This window comes from Nelumbo nucifera, chromosome 1, assembly GCF_055504915.1.
Source record: "Nelumbo nucifera cultivar China Antique chromosome 1, China Antique-T2T, whole genome shotgun sequence".
Lineage (NCBI taxonomy): Eukaryota > Viridiplantae > Streptophyta > Magnoliopsida > Proteales > Nelumbonaceae > Nelumbo > Nelumbo nucifera.
In genome coordinates this window covers 129,053,845-129,072,701 of record NC_142649.1, presented here as the reverse complement: position 1 = coordinate 129,072,701, position 18,857 = coordinate 129,053,845, and the positions used below count along the sequence as shown (strand labels likewise).

Below are 18,857 nucleotides of genomic sequence, written 5' to 3'. Positions count from 1 at the left end.
TTGCAGATTCAATTTCTCTCAGCCTAACTGTTGGATTAAGTTGAATTTTGGATATGTTGAAGTTCAAGGAGTATTGAAGAGAACTTCAAAACATCAGGCTGGACAGAAAAAGTTAATGGTCTTCATTAAATTGCCTCTCAATTGCTAGACATTAAGGACTGCAATAGTATCAATGGCCAATGTCAAATTTTACCATATGGGCCTTATCTACTGAATCGCCCATGAATCTATAATTTCTGTCCAAGTTTCACTAATTTTAGTTTAGCAGTCAGCAAGTTAGAGTAAACTTTTGATTGTGAGAAAAAATTGTCTATTTAGTTTTTTATTTAAGTGTTTTGTAGAGAATAACTCGGGCATATTTTGATATTATTTATTACTGCCAATTGGTCAAGGGTAATTTAGGGAGTTAGCATTATAGTTTTATAGGGCTTTAGGGTGACAATAATAGTCCTTGAGTTGACATTCAGCCTTCTATCTTTTTATTATCAAATTTATTTATTTGTCAAAAATAAGAAAATTACTTTTCTTCTACTTTCTCTCCAAGTCAATCTTTTTGACTGTTAACCATATAGCTTTATATTGGTGGATATAAGTACATGGAAGAAGTGTTTAGGCCAGTATTGTCACCTGACTCAATAGTTCACATCTTACATTCAAATTATCCCACACTCTAGGCTGACAACTCCCCAATCTCCCCAATAGAACTATTTATGTTTGCCATCTTCCCAAACTATTGTTTTTCAACCAGCCGATCTATTGTGAAGAGAATGAAGAATAGCAAAGAAATCAAGGTGAAGAGAAGAACACACAGATTTACATGGTTTGGCATATTGAGCCTACATCCATGGAGGATCTCTTTGAAATTCCACTATTTTCAATCACTCATTACAGCTCTAGCAGAAAGCTAGTATTTTATAATGTTAAACTAAGGTTTATTACTTTGATGCCCTAATCCATATGCAACTGATAAAAATACCCCTGTATAGATATCTGTAATGACATTGTATGGATAAATTTCACATAACATCTGAGCTGGTGGCTCTACCCCTGGACCCCCAGCAAGGCATTCTTCATCATAATTACTACTAAATCCCCTTTGGCAACCATATTTCTATGGTTTATGGATCTTCCCAATCTCATCCCTCAAGAACTATTGTTCACTCTAGTGGATTGCTATTGAGGACTGGTTATTCTGCTCTTAATCTTCTTCCACTAGCTGTTGTATGATATTTTTGTTCTTTTTCTTCTATTTCTGTGCTGGTTTGCAATGTCTGGTTGCATCTCTTTCAAACAGGGGAAAAAAGAACAAACCAAAAGAGATAAACAACTGCAACAATTACCTGGAGAAATGAGCTAAGAAGATCTTCATCATAAGTAAGTTCATCCAGAATTACCTCCATGAGAGGGATTCTGCCAAGCACCAGAAATTGATACATCAGTAGTCAAATAGTCCATATGAGAAACAAGCATTTCAAGAAGAAAGCATTGAGTACTGTTTGTTCTGTAGCTACAGTAGTTCGAACCAAGAGAAGAGAAGAAGAAGAAGATGAAGAGAACAGCCGAACTTGATAGATATCAGTCGACCCTTAATATGGATTAGCCTCTAATTAGTAGTACAAAAACTAAACTGCCCCCACTTAAGTATGGGACAGGAAGTCTCTATTAAGACTGCCACATGAGCACATAACTTAACAGAAATAAAATGACTAATCTACCCTTATTCGGCTAGCTCTAACACTCCCCCTCAAGCTGGAGATTATATGTCATATAATCCCATCTTGTTACATATATAGTTCACTCTCCCTAAGCTTAAGCCTTTTGTAAACAAATATGCCCACTGATCACCTGAGCCCACATGTTCTGTGTTTATCTCTCCAGTAAGGACCTTCTCCCTCAAAAAGTGGCAACCAATCTCTATGTGCTTTGTTCTCTCATGAAAAACAGGGTTAGATGAGATGTGGAGTGCAGCTTGATTGTCACAGTACAATTTCATAGGTCTATCCAAGGAGAACCCGATTTCTTGTAGGAGATTCCTCAGCCATACTAATTCACATGTAGTGTGTGCCATGGCTCTGTATCCGGCTTCAGCACTGCTCCTTGCCACAACCGTCTGCTTCTTACTCTTCTATGTCACAAGATTTCCTCCAAAAAATGTGCAATAGCCTGTAGTAGATCTTCTATCAAACACAGAGCCTGCCCAATCTACATTTGTATACCCAATTACTTCAAGTTTTCCTCCTGGTTTGTACAATAACCCACGGCCTGGAGCTCCCTTCAAGTACCTTACAATTCTAAGAACTACATCCCAGTGAGGTATCCGAGGGTTCTGCATAAATTGGCTCACCACACTAACTGCAAAGGAAATGTCTGGTCTCGTGATAGTCAAATAGTTCAGCTTCCCCACTAGCCGTCTACACCTTCCAGGATCATCAAATATTTCCCCTGTATCAATGCTCAACTTAGCATTTGGTTCCATGGGAGTTTCTGCCGGTTTTGCACCTAACAATCCTGTTTCATCCAGCAGATCAAGAACATATTTTCTTTGGCACAGGTTTACTCCTTGTCTTGATCTAGCAACTTCTATACCCAAGAAATACTTCAATGTCCCAAGGTCTTTTGTTTGAAAATGATTTTGCAGAAAAACCTTTAGTTTATCGATCCCCATATTGTCACTACCAGTTATGACAATATCATCCACATAGACCACTAATAAAATCTTTCCGGCTTCTGAATCATAGCCAAACACCGAGTGGTCAACCTGGCATTGTTTCATTCCAAAATTCTTCACCACTTCACTAAATTTCCCAAACCAAACACGAGGCGATTGTTTCAACCCATAAATTGCCTTTTTCAGTCTGCACACCTTACCATCCTCCCCCTGAGCAACAAACCTAGGTGGTTGCTCCATATATACCTCCTCATAAGGTCACCATGAAGGAATGCATTTTTAATGTCAAGTTGAAACAAGGGCCAATCATACATAATTGTCAGGGAATTTAAGACACGAACAGAGCCAATCTTATCCACTGGAGAGAAGGTCTCCATATAATCCACTCCATACAATTGTGAATAACCTTTAGCAACAAGTTTGGCCTTCAGACGCTCCACACTACCATTTGGCAAGTATTTAACAGTATACACTCATTTACAACCCACAACATGCTTACCAGGTGGAAGAGTAGTGAGCTCCTATGTGTGAGTATGCTGAAGGGCAAAGAGTTCCTCCTCCATTGCCTGCCGCCACCCAGGTGAGCTAAGAGCCTCTCGGACATTCTTAGGTATAGAAATAGATGACAACAGTGAAACAAACTGGCGATCTAAAGCGGAAAGGCGAGATACTGAAACAAAATTAAAAATAGGATGGAGGGTACAACTACGTTTACCTTTTCATAAAGCAGTGGGAAGATCAAGTCCTGAAGGTTCAGGGACAAGAGCAACAACAGGATCTGCAGACAAGGTAGAAGCTGGAGGAAAAGGTGTCTGTCGATGAGTATACACGTGCTGGATCGGTGGTTGTTCAGTAGGGATCTGCACTGGAGGAGGTGAATGGTCAACCCCAACTGGAACACCCGGAACGGGATCACTGACTGGAAGAGAAAGAGGAAGCAAAAGTGAAGACACGGATACTTCAGGTCTCGAGAAGAAGGGGACAGACTCAAAAAATGTGACATAAGGACAGACATAGCACTTCCGAGTAATGGGATTGTAACACTTGTACCCTTTTTGAGTCCGAGAGTAGCCAAGAAAGACACACTTAATAGAGCGTCGCAGCTTGTCTATTTCAGGACTCAGATTGTGAACAAAGCACACACAGCCAAAGATACGAGGTATTAATGGAAAGGGAGACAAGGTGGGGAACAAGATAGAGAAGAGAGACCGACCATGAAGAATGAAAGAGGGCATCCGATTAATAAGGAAACACGCAGTAAGTACATCACTCCAAAATTGTTTAGGAACACTCATGATGAAGAATAGATCGAGTAGTTTCAAGGAAATGACGATTCTTTCGTTCAACCACCCCATTTTGTTGAGGAGTGGATGCACATGAAATTTGATGAATGATGTCATGTTGTTCTAAATACTTTGATTGGAACACCAAATTGTGTATGTATTTCAGCATGAAATTTTTGAAAAATGGAAAATAATTCACTCATTTCTTTCATTAAATAAATCCATGTCATCCTTGAACAATCATCAATAAAAGTGACAAAATACTTGCAACCATTATAAGACTTTATTTTAATCGGGCCCCAAACATCTGAATGAACCAAAGCAAAATGACTCAACATACGACTTTCAACTCTAGGATTGAAGGGAACACGACGATGTTTCCCATACTGACACGACTCACACTGTAAAGACAACAAATGACTCAAAGATGGAACCAATATCTTGAGAGCCTTAAGAGATGGATGTCCTAATCGACAATGCCACTGTAGAGGAGTGAGTGAAGTCTGAAGTGCAACTGTCGATCCACCACCGTCAAGGTAATACAATCCACCAGCCTCATGCCCCCCACCAATCTTCTTCCCCGTCTTGAAATCTTGAAAAACACAAAAAGAAGGGAAAAATGTAATAGAGCAATTAAGAGTCTTGGTTAATTTACTAACAGACATAAGATTGAATGGAAACTTAGGAACATATAGAACAGATGATAAAGAAAGAGAAGTCGTGTCAACATTACCAACACCATAGATGGGAGAAGAGGAACCGTTGGCAAGGGTAACAGTTTGAGATGTGGAAGTTTCAGAGAGGGAAGAGAACACACCTAGAGTCCCGGTCATGTGATCAGAGGCTCCAGAGTCAATAATCCAGGGAAAGGGTTTGGATGATAGACAAACTATACCTGAGTGGGCAAGGGTGGCAGTAGTATGTTGTGAAGTAGTCTGGAGGAACCGCTCATACTCATCACGCGGTACACTCACCATCTCCTTCCCGAAAACAGATGTAGATGTGGAATGAGTTAGATCTGTCTGTTGGTTATCACTGACATCAACCCCACCAGCTACTACATGATTGGCCCATGTAGGAGGGCCATGGAGATCATAGCAGAAATTCACCAAATGTCTGTCCCTGCCACAATGGGTACACTTCCTTGTATAGTTACTTTTTCCTTTACCACGGCCTCCCCCTGAGTCACGACCACCACCACGGCCAAATACGGAAGCACCACGACCTCCTCGGGAGGCATGTCCTCCCCCTTTAGTACCACGTCCACCTCCTCTGGCTATCACAAATGTTGATCTGTCAGACTGTGTGGGATTTTCTGTAGGCCCCAAAGAAATCCTACGAAGCCGTGCAAACACTTCCTCAAGTGTAGGAAGAGTAGAGCCTCATAATATTTAGGCCCTAACTGGTTCATATTCTAATTTCAACCCCACTAAGAACCTAGTGACATCTAGTCGTTCCCTCTGTTGTTGTTGAACCTTAACATCTGGAGTGAGGGGATGATAGACATTGAGTTCATTTCTGAGGTTCTTCATACTGGCATAGTACTCTTCTAGGGTTTTATTCCCTTGCTGCAGATCGAAATACTCTTGATAGAGCTGATATACCCTTGTAGTATTATCCTGCCCAAAATAAAGCTTATTGGCATGTTCCCATATGTCCTTAGTTGTATCTAAGAACATAAAGTTGGCACTTATTTTGGGTTCCATACTATTCCATAACCATGTCATGATTTGGGCATCTTCTTGTTCCCAGTCATCAAACCCTGAAGAGTCAGCAAGTGGTTTATCTTCCTTCACATGCTTCACTTTCCTCTTTGCCTTGAGAAAAACTTCCACTGACTTGGCCCATGGTACATAGTTCTCACCATTAAGTTTAATTGAAGTCATCTCCACACCCAAATAGTCAGAGGGAATCACCACACTAGGTTTCTGATCACTACGACCATCTCAAGTTGCTGCCATGATGCTCTTCCAATGCTACTTCTAATATGAATTCCCGGTAGCCAACTAAGTACTGTTGTCAGGAGTTTGATGTTCCAAACACTACAGCAGTCCCCAAACACAGTTGATAGGTACACAAACTTTTGTTCTTGTTCACACCACTACTAATTTCACAAAATCATGAATCACACTGACATTAATTCTGCAACTCACTGACTGCATACAAGCCCTCTTGAAGCTGCTCAATAGAGATTGATCATCACAAGCACCACCACACAACCATAGCTGTCACACATGGTACAGATCTGTCTAACCTTTTCAGAGGGCACTACAAATCCAAAGAAAACATCAACTACTGCCACTGCAGTAACCTGTCATTCAATTCAGGTCACTCGTGACCAACACGGGCTTCAAAACAACTACAGACCAACAAAAAAAAGGGGTCAAACATACCCTTACACCATTTGGCCACTGTAAACACAGCCTGTTCTTGGACCTTTTTTCCAAGAATCAAGGCTACAAACAACCTAGTTCTCTAGGTTCTTATCAGTCCCCGCAGATTTTGAAGGCTTTCAACCCAGAAATACCAACAGCACAAAAAAAAAGGAGGTAACCAACCTTCGATGGAGAGCTTCAGTTGACCATCCACTTCTGAAGTTGTTCTCTTGAAAAAAGTCAGGTTCTATGCAGAGAAAGAAGAACTAAGGTGTTCTTAGACCTAGGTCGAATCTGTGTTCTTCATTTTTCAGCCCAGAAAGAAGAAAAAAAATGAGGTCACGAATCTGTGAGGAGATTTAGAGAGCAACGCCCTGCTCTAATACCATGTTTGTTCTGTAACTACAGTAGTTCGAACCAGGAGAAGAGAAGAAGAAGAAGAAGATGAAGAGAACAGTCGAACTTGATAGATTAAACCCTATCAGTCGACCCTTAATATGGATTAGCCTCTAATTAGTAGTACAAAGACTAAACTACCCCCACTTAAGTATGGGACAGGAAGTCTCTATTAAGACTGCCACATAAGCACATAACTTAACAGAAATAAAATGACTAATCTACCCTTATTCGGCTAGCTCTAACAAGTACCTAGAACCATCAGATCTGGAAGTAGAACCTTGCATATCTGCTTGCTTCTTTGACTTATCAAGTTCCATGATCTAGAAAGAAAAAAATGAAGCAATGATCATTAGAGGAATTTATTAGTGGAACTTATCATGGAGATCACTCAACCAAGGACTAGAAATGAAACTTGCCAGCACCAAGAGTTTCTGCACAGCAATACAAGTTCCTCTTTCTAGTTCAGCCAAGGCAATTCCCAAAGCAGCAGCATCACTATTGTCTACTGTTTTTATTGATGAATTTTCCAAATCTTTTCGGCATCTTTCAGATATTATCGACAGGCAGTCCTTGATTAGGCTTTTGTAGCTTATCCTTCTTGAACCCTGCAGAATGTAACAAATCTTCAAAAAACTTTGCCATTTCTCCAGTAAGTAGAGAAATGGGACCAAGAAAAACTAAATTTCCAAGTAAAAGAAGATAATAGAAGACTTAGCATATAATAGCACTTAAATAGTAACTAAATATATATAACTCTCAAGGTGAACTGGTGAAGAGGATACCAGAAGCATGCTGAGCAAGGATTCTCTGAGAAAGACCCAATTCTTGGTTTCTGCATTGCAACAATGTAAAGCACTTTAGCATGGCCAACTACCACAGTCTAGCAACAGAGGTTCAAATACCATAAGCATCAAATCAGAGTTGGAAAACTGGCTTACCATTATATATTGTATTACGAGGTAAGAAATCCCCTTCAAGAACATTAACAAGAAACTGAAACAACAACATGTTCCCCAAGGACTGCAATGAAATCATTAAAGAATATACAAGTCATGCTTGCTTAATAAAATAAGATAGCATGAGATCTAACCATTTTGTGAAAACTAGACCACAAGAACAGCAAACTTAAAATAAGTTACTTTATTTCATTAGCATAACAAACACACACACACACACAAATAAAAGAAATGATCAACCTTCCAAGTACAATGGAGACACATATTCTTTGTATAAAGAGGATTGCAAAAGATCTATTTTTTTTTTGTAATAGATTAAAAAAAAAAGAAAAATTTTATTAAAGAAGAAGAAAGATATACACCAAGGTGTAAGATACCAGTACCACCCATACAAATCAAAGTCTAAGGGGGTGATCTACAACATGAATTGTTTTCTTGTTTTCGTTTCCAAAAACAAATCAAAACCAGCTGGTTTGGAAACAGGTCGTTTTTGAAAACAAAAATAAAGAAAAGAGGTTCTTGATTGCGAATTTGTTTTTTGCTTTCAAAACTGAAACTAAAAACATGTTCTTGAATTTCTAGTTTCAAAAACATGTTTTCCATTGGTGATTTGATATTATGCTTTATAAATCATATAATATTTGTACATAGATTCTAATCCAATGGTATATCTTTTCCTTTTCATTTTTTTTCTCAAAAAGGACTTGTGCCTAATCTAGAGTTGTAAATCGAGTCGTGTCGGGCTTGGGTTTTCAGGACTGCAGGCCGACACGGCCCATATATATGTATATGTAAATATAATAATAATTATATAATATATTAATATATGTAAATAAATTTTTATTTTCAATTTTATCATACTATTTTATTCCAATCGTATTGTAATTTTTTTTTATTTTATTATTTCGTATATAAACAATTGTGTACATCAAAATTCATATAAAACAAAATTTTAAGATTTTTTTCCAATTTTTTGTCTAGTCTATTAATTTATTTAAAAACTTTCATTGTTTTTTCAAATTTTTTACAAAAAAAATATGCCTTTAATGGCCTGGTCTAGCCCATGGCCCAGCCCAGACTAGGCTCGCCATGGGCCATGCCAGGCTTAACCTCTAAAGTATCCTAAAGGAGACAAGTAGGACCCAGCATGGCCTACGGGCCAACGTGGCATGATCTGATTTACACCTCTAACTTATTCTAACCTTATTGATAGCAAGGTATATAAATGGCTTATAAGCTTACCCAACCCCTTGCGCTCCTTGGGACAAAACCCAAAAATAAATTATTAAATTAACAAAAAAAAAGTCTGATTAAAATATTCCTTAATATCCCCAACCCCTGCTTTGTGGCTTTCTCACGGTGAGAACTCCATTGTATCTATCGGGATTGAGTGAAGCTACAGACGTGGGAGATGGAGAACTTGTGACTCACCATACAAGAGATTAGAGACCCCAATTTGTTTTTGTTTTAGAAAACAGAATTTTGTTGCTTTCAAAAACATGCCTTGTTTTTGGAAACAAAACAAAGTTAACGAACATGTTTTTTTTTCTTGCTGACATGGAAATTTTGGAAACAAATGAAAACAAAATCAACCACATTAACGAACACATATTTTTCTCTTTTTACTCCATCATGGTTTCCCATACATTTTTCACAAATCAAAACAAGCAATAAGGAATCCGGATTTGTTTTTTCTAGGAATGAATATTATCATCTCCAACCTTCCCCAAAGATAGAATGAACCAACCTAAAGCAACATGACAGTAGCAAGTATGTCTATTAAAGGCCCAACTTCTTCTAGATCACCATCAAGGCAGTACATTGGCTGAAAACTCTTGACTTGTTCAAGGATGTCTCTAGAGATGATTTGACTAGAGGCTGGAGTATTTTAGCAAGGTCTTCTACGTCCCCTCCTTTGCAGTGTAATGTCAAACTGAACTTTGATGGCAGCTCTCATGGAAACCCTGGACCTTCTGGAATAGGGGGTGTGTTTAGAGATGTGGAAGGAAAAAATCCTAACTATGTATTCTGGTCCAATAGGCTTGGGGGATTCGCTTAGAGCTGAAGTATTGGCTCTCCTCCAGGGGCTCAGATGGGCCAAGCAATTTGGTTTTCAACAGTTAGAAGTGGAGGGGGATTCAAAATTAGTAGTAGGTTGGCTGCAATCAAATAGTTTGGGAACATGGTCCCTTAGACATGTAAGGGAATTACTGAGCCTCACAAGGGAGCTGGGTGCACAAGTGTATTGGTCTAGGAGGTCAGCAAATGCTTTAGCTGACAACCTAGCAAAACAAGGGGTGAATCGGGAGGTTTTGTTTTGTGCAGTGTTGTAAGTTATATGTTATTCAGGGGTCACCTTTTACTTTAGAAAGTGACAGTTGTTCTTCTGGTTTTTTCTAATGAAAGTTACCGTTTCCTATCAAAAAAATCTATACTGAACACGGAATCATGGATAGTGTATTGGCAACGACCGACCTGAAGCAACATGACAGTAGTCATTAAAAAACAAGGTACTTTAACTGGTCCAGATGCATTATCTGATACACCCTGTGCCCCCATCAACCAGGGGTTCCATTAGTCTAATTTCCTGACTTCCCTGTCCTGAACAGCTTATATCTGTGTGTCCTTTCTACATCTGAGCCATCTCAGTTTAGCCTTCCATAGTGTTACCCGGAGCCTCAATAAATAATGGGTCTAGTTCTCCAACACTTGGACTTCATGTCAATAATTGGCATGGTAGTTCTTGTAAAAAGCTGATATGTTGGACTCTGGAGTTTAAAAGGTTGGCACTTTTAAGTCCAAGACAAAATGTAATGAGAAACTAAGAAACTCACTAAGGTACCAATAGTTTGAATTTCCAAGTTCTTCATCCTTTCATTTTTTACTATATTCAGAGTTTTATTGTAATTTAATATATTCCTGTGCCAAGATTTCTAAAGGTCGGTGTGCCAAACACATGTAATCACTAATCACTAGATACCTGAATATACCATTTCCCAAGATAAAACTGCCTCAATGTTTACTCTGCTTAGAAACAATAGAAAATGCCAAATATACAATGACTAACAATGGCCACAAAATGAAAAAAAAAAATGTTATTAGTGATTGGGCATAGCCAAAGAAGAATACTATGGCACAAGACAAATAAAAGAAACCAGGGATAAAGAAATACTAACCAATGATGAGAACATTATGCACATCACATTAATTTCATAATTTGTGCATGTGTATATAGCCAAACAAGCAAATAAAATGGATATTTAACTTCAATTCTTACAACAAATAGCATGCATACCATATAAAAATATGTTTAGTCTCAATACAATCTACAAGGCTACAATAATTTGGACATAAGTATCTACAAACCTTTGTGTCAAGAACTTGCAAATTCATTTCATTATAGAGCTGAGCAATGCCTTGTAGTAAAAGAGAAAACCCCTGGGAGTGAGAATGGTCTAAATTAGAGAAACTTCAAAAAAGGTAAAAAAGCTAAAATCAGAGCCTTCCCACCACTAAGATTGAATTTCCACATGGAGGGTTAAACCTTTAAAGTATCACAGACATCAATATTTTCTATGGGAAGAAAGAAAGTAGAGTAACATATGTCAACACTCAACAGTATGTCATCATTCAGATGGTTATTTCACTAGTTTCTAAATGTCTAGCCCTCCAGAACCATTCAAAATCAGGAAGACTATGAATCTAAGAATGCATTGAAATGACAAAATTTTCTTCAACATGCCTGGAATAAACATATCCATATGCTAATTCCAGTAACCAGTATTAGTTCCTTTGTAATTCCAGATGATTCTCTTTACTATGAAGAAAGCATACAAGACGGCATGTATTACCAAAGTAGAAACAAAAATGCATAAGTATGCATATGGTAATACCAAGGGCCATTTGCCAATTTTGGTCCTCTTGGAAGGGTTTTATTGGATGCAGACCTGACCCTAGGCATTTTTTTACAAAGTGGCTGCTTTTAAGTTAGAACCCACATTCTCATGCTTTCCAGTTCAAGACCTTGCCATTGTACCAAGCTATAGCCTTTGAATGTGATAATGCCATATGATGAGAAAATCATTAGATAGAGTTCCATGTATTTAAAAAATGTGCTATATCCTAATGTAATTGGAAGGCATTTTGATCTCTTCTCTCCTCTCCATCATCAGTAACAACCACTGAAGATTGAACACTTAAGCCCAAGCATAAAGACATTCTTGAAACCAATGAGACCACAAAGCAGTAGAATTACCACTGGAATATTACCTACATTTTTTCACTTTGGCGTTAATTTCTATAAACAGGACTTATAAGAATGTGATTGTAAACATGGATGTTATATCTCATGCTTCTCATCTAAATGCATATAAGATATGTTAAAGCTGAATCCAGATCATTTGTTATTCAACTCTGATGTTATATCTCATGCTTCTCATCTAAATGCATATAAGATATGTTAAAGCTGAATCCAGATCATTTGTTATTCAACTCTGATTTGTTCTGCTTTTGTGTTCACATGATGAAGACCAATCGATTTCCACCAGTGGAGGCAAGGTGAAAATGGAGTATTCTTCTTATGGGCCTTCATGTGAGGGGAACATGGTTTGCCCTGCTTTTTCAAGCAAGTGGAATCTTCACTGAGCACCTCACTGATGAAGATCAACATATATCTTGTGGGCACAACAGAAAAGGGGCAACAGAGAATACAACAGATGTTGTTAGAAGATTCAGAATACAACAGATTTTGTTTTTCTCAATGGTGGAATAAATGGTTCCCTTAATCGTACTGTTTTTTTTTTGATAAATTATATGTGTTTACCAATATTTGAACCCCTTAATGGTACTGTTTCTTCGGAGTATATCAATTACTCAATTAATCGTGCTCATGTAGTTGATTTTACAACCAATGAATACCACATGGTGAAATTAGAGAAAAATCACAAAATGTAGCAGATCAGCTCACCAAGGAATCAAGCAGTTCATCCGAGCTTCTGTTAGCCAAATTTCTTTCAGAATAAGCACTTTCTGAGCCAAGTGCAAAGGGAGACCAAGCCTGACATACAATTGAAATGTAATAGCATCAAATGCATGTAGGAAAAAGAAGAGAAAAAGAAGAATGGATTCAACAATATATCCAAAAAGATGGGGATGAGTATAATTTTAGTGCATGAAAAGCAAACTCGGGTTGAAGAAAAAGAAGAGAGATACCTCATTAATCACAATAAGTTCAACCGTTGCACCAGAAGATGATTTGGGTATATCAAACTTAGATAAATAAACACGAGGAAATCGCTACATCAAGAAAAAGAAGAGGAAAAGGCCCAAAGGGAAATGATTGTCAATAACTTTTGAATGCTATGCTTAAAAAACAAAGGGCAACAAAAGAATAATTAATTACCTTTTCTAATTCAATTAGAAGCTGGTAACTTGCCATGATCAGTTCTAGAGATGTTCCATCTTTGAGGATCTGAAATATTGCATTCAACATTTTGCTGCTCCACCAATTTTGCAAAAGCAATTAATTACATTGACAAGGAGATCAACCAAAGTGGCAGTTTGGAATGTATGGAAAGATGCAATTCAGGAAATGCTGAATAAAAGATGACAAAACAAATCAAAATAATGAATGATAAGAATTTCTCCTAGTTGCCCAGAAATAATACAGAAGCTTCTCAGACAAATCCATGGGAAAATGAAGGAAAATATCTCGACCCTCTTAATTGCACAACAAGTGACTGTTATGATCATTGAGGGATTTCATTGTGAACAATATGTTACACTGTTATTCCTACCAACAACATTAAACTATTTCCAGAAAAAAAGGAACAGAGAGTCAAGAAGAACAAATATATGGTTATGAATGTCCAACAAGAAAAACCCGTAAATCACAGTTTGATGCCACAGGGACAGACATGTAGAAAACCAAGACACAAACACAAATGATCGACATTTACATACCTGGTTGGAGCAGTTCCAATTTGTGGAACGATCGAAGAAGCGCGAACAGCTTCAAGAAATGCCAATCCTGTTTTCCAGTAAAAAGAAAGACAAGCATAAGAAGAAAGCATAAGAACCAAAAGTGGAAGAATAAGAGTTAGAGGAGTACTATCGTCATTAACGTCTCGGGCGTCCTTAACTCCGGAGGAGTCGAAGATAGCTAATGTATTCTCTTCGATTCCTCTATTACTTCTTCGGGAGTTCTCCATTGATCTCACACGAAACCCTAGTTCACTTCTTGCACTTGACACTTCGACAGTTTACACAGTCTTGATATAGAAGATGTATTTCCCCGCCAAAAATCACACGCAGCGCCAGCGGGATATCCGCACGGTCCATTGAAATTTTAAAATGTTGTTAATAATTTTATAAATTATTCAATTACCATTAATCCACCTCTTTACTCATATTAATTAATGATTATTTATTATACATATTAAATTATTATGTATATGTTTAAAATAAATATAAATTAAAAGGCTTGAACCTTAGTCATTTGTTTTAAAAATTAGAGAAAATTCCCGGTAGGTATTATGTACTTTAGGTCGAGTGCCAATTTAGTATTTGAACTTTAAAATGCAACAATCTAGTACTTGAGCTTTTGAAATGCGACAATCTAGTATCTATTGTTAATCAATCGTTAAGGTTTATGGGAAAAGACACAAATGCCCTTCAAATGTTATATAATTTTCTTTACCAACCACTCGTTAATAGATGATCCCAAGGGTTCCATTACTGGTTGATAAAGCAACAATTGTGTAAAAAATGCCCTTCAACTTAAACACATCTTAGCACTCATCGGCCTTTGAAGGGAAAACTAGGGGTCCTCCGTTAATAGACAAAGTGGTGTGGGTCATTGAGTTGGAGGCTGGAGGTCGTCCAAGCTGATTCAATTGAACATGTAATTTCTATATACATCCGTGGTATATTGTTTCTACTCTGAAAGCCACATTCCCAATGATTTTAGCAACATAGTCTGATATTCCGTTCGTGCAGGGGCACAGTTAAGGGGACCTAAGGGAGCCATGGCCCCCCTATGGTTTAGAAACTCTCCACTGAAAAATAGCTTTCCATGTAAATTTTCTCCTCTCCCCACTCTCCATCTCAATGGTTCGCCCCACCCCCCTACTTCATTTATTTTTTGACCCCCCTTATAATAATTTCCTGCTCCGCCCCTGTATTGGTGGTCTAATATTCTCTGCTCAACATCCAAGTTTCTATTAAATCATGCGTTTATAATGACTGTCTATCATTCCTAGCATCTTCGGCAGACGATGAAGCAACATCTTCGACCCATTTTCCCTAGATATTTGGGACCCTTTTGAGGGCTTCCCTTTCAGCACAACCCTCAGCTCTGCATCCGATTCGGCTCGAGAAACCTCTGCCTTCGTCAATGCCCGCATCGATTGGAAGGAAACCCCAGAAGCACACGTATTCAAGGATGATTTCCCTGGGCTAAAGAAGGAAGAAGTGAAGGTGGAAGTAGAGGAGGGAAAGGGTCCTGCAAATAAGTGGAGAGAGGAGTAGGGAGCATGAAGAAAAGAGCGACAAATGGGACCAGGTGGAGAGAAGCAGTGGCAAGTTCTTGAGGTGATTCAGATTGCCAACAAATGCAAAGTTGGATCAGGTGAAGGCATCCATGGAGAACGGAGTGTTGATTGTAACAATCCCCAAGTAGGAGGAAAAGAAACCCGAGGTGAAAGCCATTGAAATCTCTGGTTCAAGCATTTTAGAAGCGCAAAATGATGGAGTGGGTTATTGGTTGAGAGTATGTGTTTGTTGTGTGCTTTGTCTATGTCTGGGGTTTCCTGTGTTGTCCCTCCATCTACGATTTGTAAAGAAGTTTCATTTGTATGTGGGAATATGTGAGTAAATGGGTTAATGAATGAAAGTATGTAGAAAATAAGTGATTTTGAGCAATGAAACATAGATTTGGATGGTGATTTTCCCTTGTAAGTGATTGGGAACAAGTGATTAGCCTATAAAACCTGGATCCTACTTTGCTATAACTATTTTAAGTGGTTGATAAGAGTGTGTTGCTAAAATTTCCCCCTATTAAGTAATTGGGCTATGTTTCATTTTCTTGAGAAAGAAGATGATGAACAATGTGTTTTATTTCCAAGGATAATTTTGACATTTTCAAGTCTTAAATCGCACATGAGGTCATGTAATATACATAACTAGTGATTAACGGTAGGTACTAGATTGTCATGTTTTGAAAGTTTGGGTATTGAATAGTCACATTTTAAAGTTTGGATATTAAATTGGCACTCGAGCCAAAGTATAGGGTACCTATCGGGAATTTCCCTAACGATAAACTTACCATTCATACACCATATTTAATTACATTAGAAGTTGTAAAATATATCATATATAGTATTTATATGACACATAGTATATATGTGTATATGCCACATCATTTTCGACCCCAATCGAACCTCTCACCAGTGAATCTCTCCCTTCTTCGGTTCTATGCCCCATTTTGGTTATCTGAACATTGTCTATACTACCTATAAGCTATAAAATAAAAGAGTGAATACCCCTTCTTTTTCGAATTTTCACGTGACATTTTCTACCCTTTTACACATTTAATAGTTAATATAAAATTGCGAGGTGAAATTGGGATTTTGGAAGAAAAAAGTTTTTAAAAAATCCCATTACCAAAACTCGCACCCGGGTCTCTTCGGTGCGAGTAAGTAGGACCCGAACCGACTTAGATATATATTATATATATAATATATTTCAGATATTTTATATATATATATGATATATTTCAGTTTTAATATATATTTGTGGAAATATATATATTTCAGCTTTATTTCAGAAATATATATATTATATATAAAATTTTTGATATATAAAATATTAGTTTTAATCCATCAAATCATTTTTAATTTCCAGGCATCCAGCCTTTGCTTTGTTAGACTTGAATCCTTTAACGTTCACACCGAGAGAATCATTCACAAAACTTAGCCAAACCGATTCAAACCGACTAGGTCGGTTTTACTTAGTACTGGGTCGGTTTCGGTTTCATTTCTTGGTAAACCAACCAGGTCGGTTCGGTTGGTAAAACGCCAGTAAACTGACCTAACCCGACCTGTGAACAGCCATACGAGTAAGGGTGGCAAATGGGTGGATTGGGTTGTGGTGGGTGTGGGTTGAGTACCAACCCACCCATATTGACCCATCGACCCATTGCCACCCATATTTATTGGGTATTGGTGGGTCAGAACCCACCTTGACCCCACCCATATGACCCATTAACCCAATTCAAATATTAAGAAAATATAAATATTATACCAAATAAATCTATAAATATTAAAAAATTACAGAAAAAAGAAAAAATACAAAGAAATAATAAAAACACAAAATTTGCAAAAAAAAAACACAGAAAAACAATAAAATTGCAAAAAACAAGGAAATTTTAATATATATTTTAAAAAATAGAAATTGAATAAAATACACAAATATATATATATATATATATATATATATATATTTCAAATGAGAAACTATAAAAAACAAAAAATAAAATAATAAGAATTGCATAAAATACCTAAAATCATAAATTACAAAAAAATAATTAAAATATAAAAAAATCAAAACGATCATAAACTTCAGCTAATACCAAAAAATATAGAAAATGATGCAATTTTAATATATAATAAAAATATAAAAATTGCAAAAAAAAAAATGTTTCTAGTAGATAAGGGCAACTTTTTTCCCTGAGTTGGCGGGCAGGCTTCATCGTCCTGTGAGCTCAAATGTTGATGATATCTGGTCGGCAGCTCATTGAGGCGGCTTCACTACTTAGAGTTAGAGGGCCAACGGAAAGCTTCGAGGTGTGTAACTCCAGCTCATACTCTGTTCCAATAACCCAGCGGTAGCTCAAAGGGCCGTTAGGTTGTCATAGAGTCAAATTTAGGCTATCAATGAGTCGCCATTGGACTCCCTCCCTGGAGTTTTCATCCACGACCAACCGACAGTGGAACCGAACTGGGAATGCCACGACCTGTCATTAACATCAGAGAAATATCGTACCTTTGATTTATCAATAGAGAGAAAAGAAGGGGAGAAATTACCAGGTTTAAAGAAAACAGATAGCCTGAAATCTTCCCCTAAGATGTGGACAGAGTAAGCAGAAGCTCTGTTGGTGGAACTCCTCCAATGGTAGCGTTTTCTCCTTCTCTACTTTTGTTGTTGCATTCACTAAGAGCTCAGAACCAACTGGTGATGAATTGCTTTTGTCATCTCACCTTCAAAAGATCTGCCTGCAGCCATGCATAGCGAATTTCTCGGTTTGTTCAATATCACCAACATTAACAATCCAGGCAATCATATTGTTGCCACCGAGCTGGACACAATCCGGAACCCCGAATTCAGTGATATCAACGACAACCATATTGGAACCGATTTTAATGGATTAATCTCCAGCTTATCTACTCCAGTAGCATATGTTTTGGAACCTTCTGAAGATGGCTTGCATCGTCTATTTGAACAATTCTGATTATGATGACAAAACCCATCTTCCGGCCATCGTCTCCGGCATCTTATGAAGGTTCTCCATCATCAAGTTGGTGCTTGTGCTAGCTTTCTCGATTCTAGCAAGCTCTCTTTGACTCTGTGTGTGTACTAGGAATTTTTTACGAGAGCTTTATGAAAGACGAAGAGCAGAGCCCCTAGCAAAGTGGCAGAACAGCTACGCCGGTGGTAGCCATTGATAGAATATTGTTGATGCCATTTATTTCCGCCGAGTAGGAGGTAGAGAAGCTATTGCGTCCGCAAAGAAGAATTCTGCTTGAAAACGGAGGAGTTGGAGTTGCTGGAGAGGAACGGAAATAGAAACGAAGGGATAAATGGCATCAATGGGGTGTTTGACAAAAGTTCCCGTTCCTTTCAAGCTGCAACGATGGCAGAAACATGACATCCTTGGAGAAGCAGGGGAAAGCGTTGAATCAAGGATTTTTTTTGAGAGAATATGGAGTGGATTCAAATTTTATTAAAATTTAATTTATTTTTTAAAATTTATTAAAAATATTACTTTTATTGATATTATGGCCTAAAAGTTGCCCTTGTCAGCTATCGTCTCTGCTCTGGTTCCTATAACTGGCGGCCATGCCATCCTAGATTTAGCCCAATTCCAGAATAAGAAGAGGGGAGAAGGAAGAGTTAGAAG

The 18,857-nt window shown here is 37.8% G+C and overlaps 2 protein-coding genes and 1 pseudogene across 9 annotated transcripts in view; 2 read left to right on the top strand and 1 right to left on the bottom strand.

Moving 5' to 3' along the window:
• LOC104613173 (D-Tyr-tRNA(Tyr) deacylase family protein) overlaps nt 1–12,524 on the top strand; it is a 43,063-nt gene extending 30,539 nt beyond the window's left edge. The window contains exon 8 of the mRNA XM_088894214.1: nt 12,210–12,524. Within this exon, the coding sequence (XP_088750340.1) occupies nt 12,210–12,276 (67 nt within the window). The 3' untranslated portion in view covers nt 12,277–12,524. The remainder of the gene's footprint in view (nt 1–12,209) is intronic.
• Nucleotides 1–14,974, bottom strand: part of SNI1 (negative regulator of systemic acquired resistance (SNI1)) — a 33,896-nt gene extending 18,922 nt beyond the window's left edge. For 5 of the 8 annotated variants that reach the window (XM_088894211.1, XM_010280886.3, XM_010280888.3 and 2 more), the window contains exons 1-11: nt 13,791–14,974; nt 13,643–13,709; nt 13,083–13,176; nt 12,893–12,976; nt 12,648–12,737; nt 11,048–11,119; nt 7,664–7,745; nt 7,508–7,557; nt 7,142–7,330; nt 6,975–7,045; nt 1,341–1,410 (exon numbers count right to left, since the gene is read on the bottom strand). In XM_088894211.1, coding sequence (XP_088750337.1) covers nt 1,341–1,410; nt 6,975–7,045; nt 7,142–7,330; nt 7,508–7,557; nt 7,664–7,745; nt 11,048–11,119; nt 12,648–12,737; nt 12,893–12,976; nt 13,083–13,176; nt 13,643–13,709; nt 13,791–13,890 — 969 coding nt within the window. In that variant the 5' untranslated portion in view covers nt 13,891–14,974. The remainder of the gene's footprint in view (nt 1–1,340; nt 1,411–6,974; nt 7,046–7,141; nt 7,331–7,507; nt 7,558–7,663; nt 7,746–11,047; nt 11,120–12,647; nt 12,738–12,892; nt 12,977–13,082; nt 13,177–13,642; nt 13,710–13,790) is intronic. The other 3 variants (XM_088894212.1, XM_019200441.2, XM_019200442.2) reach the window with 2 other exon arrangements.
• On the top strand, nt 14,930–17,692 carry LOC104613170 (18.1 kDa class I heat shock protein-like; annotated as a pseudogene).
• Nucleotides 17,693–18,857: the final 1,165 nt, after the last annotated feature.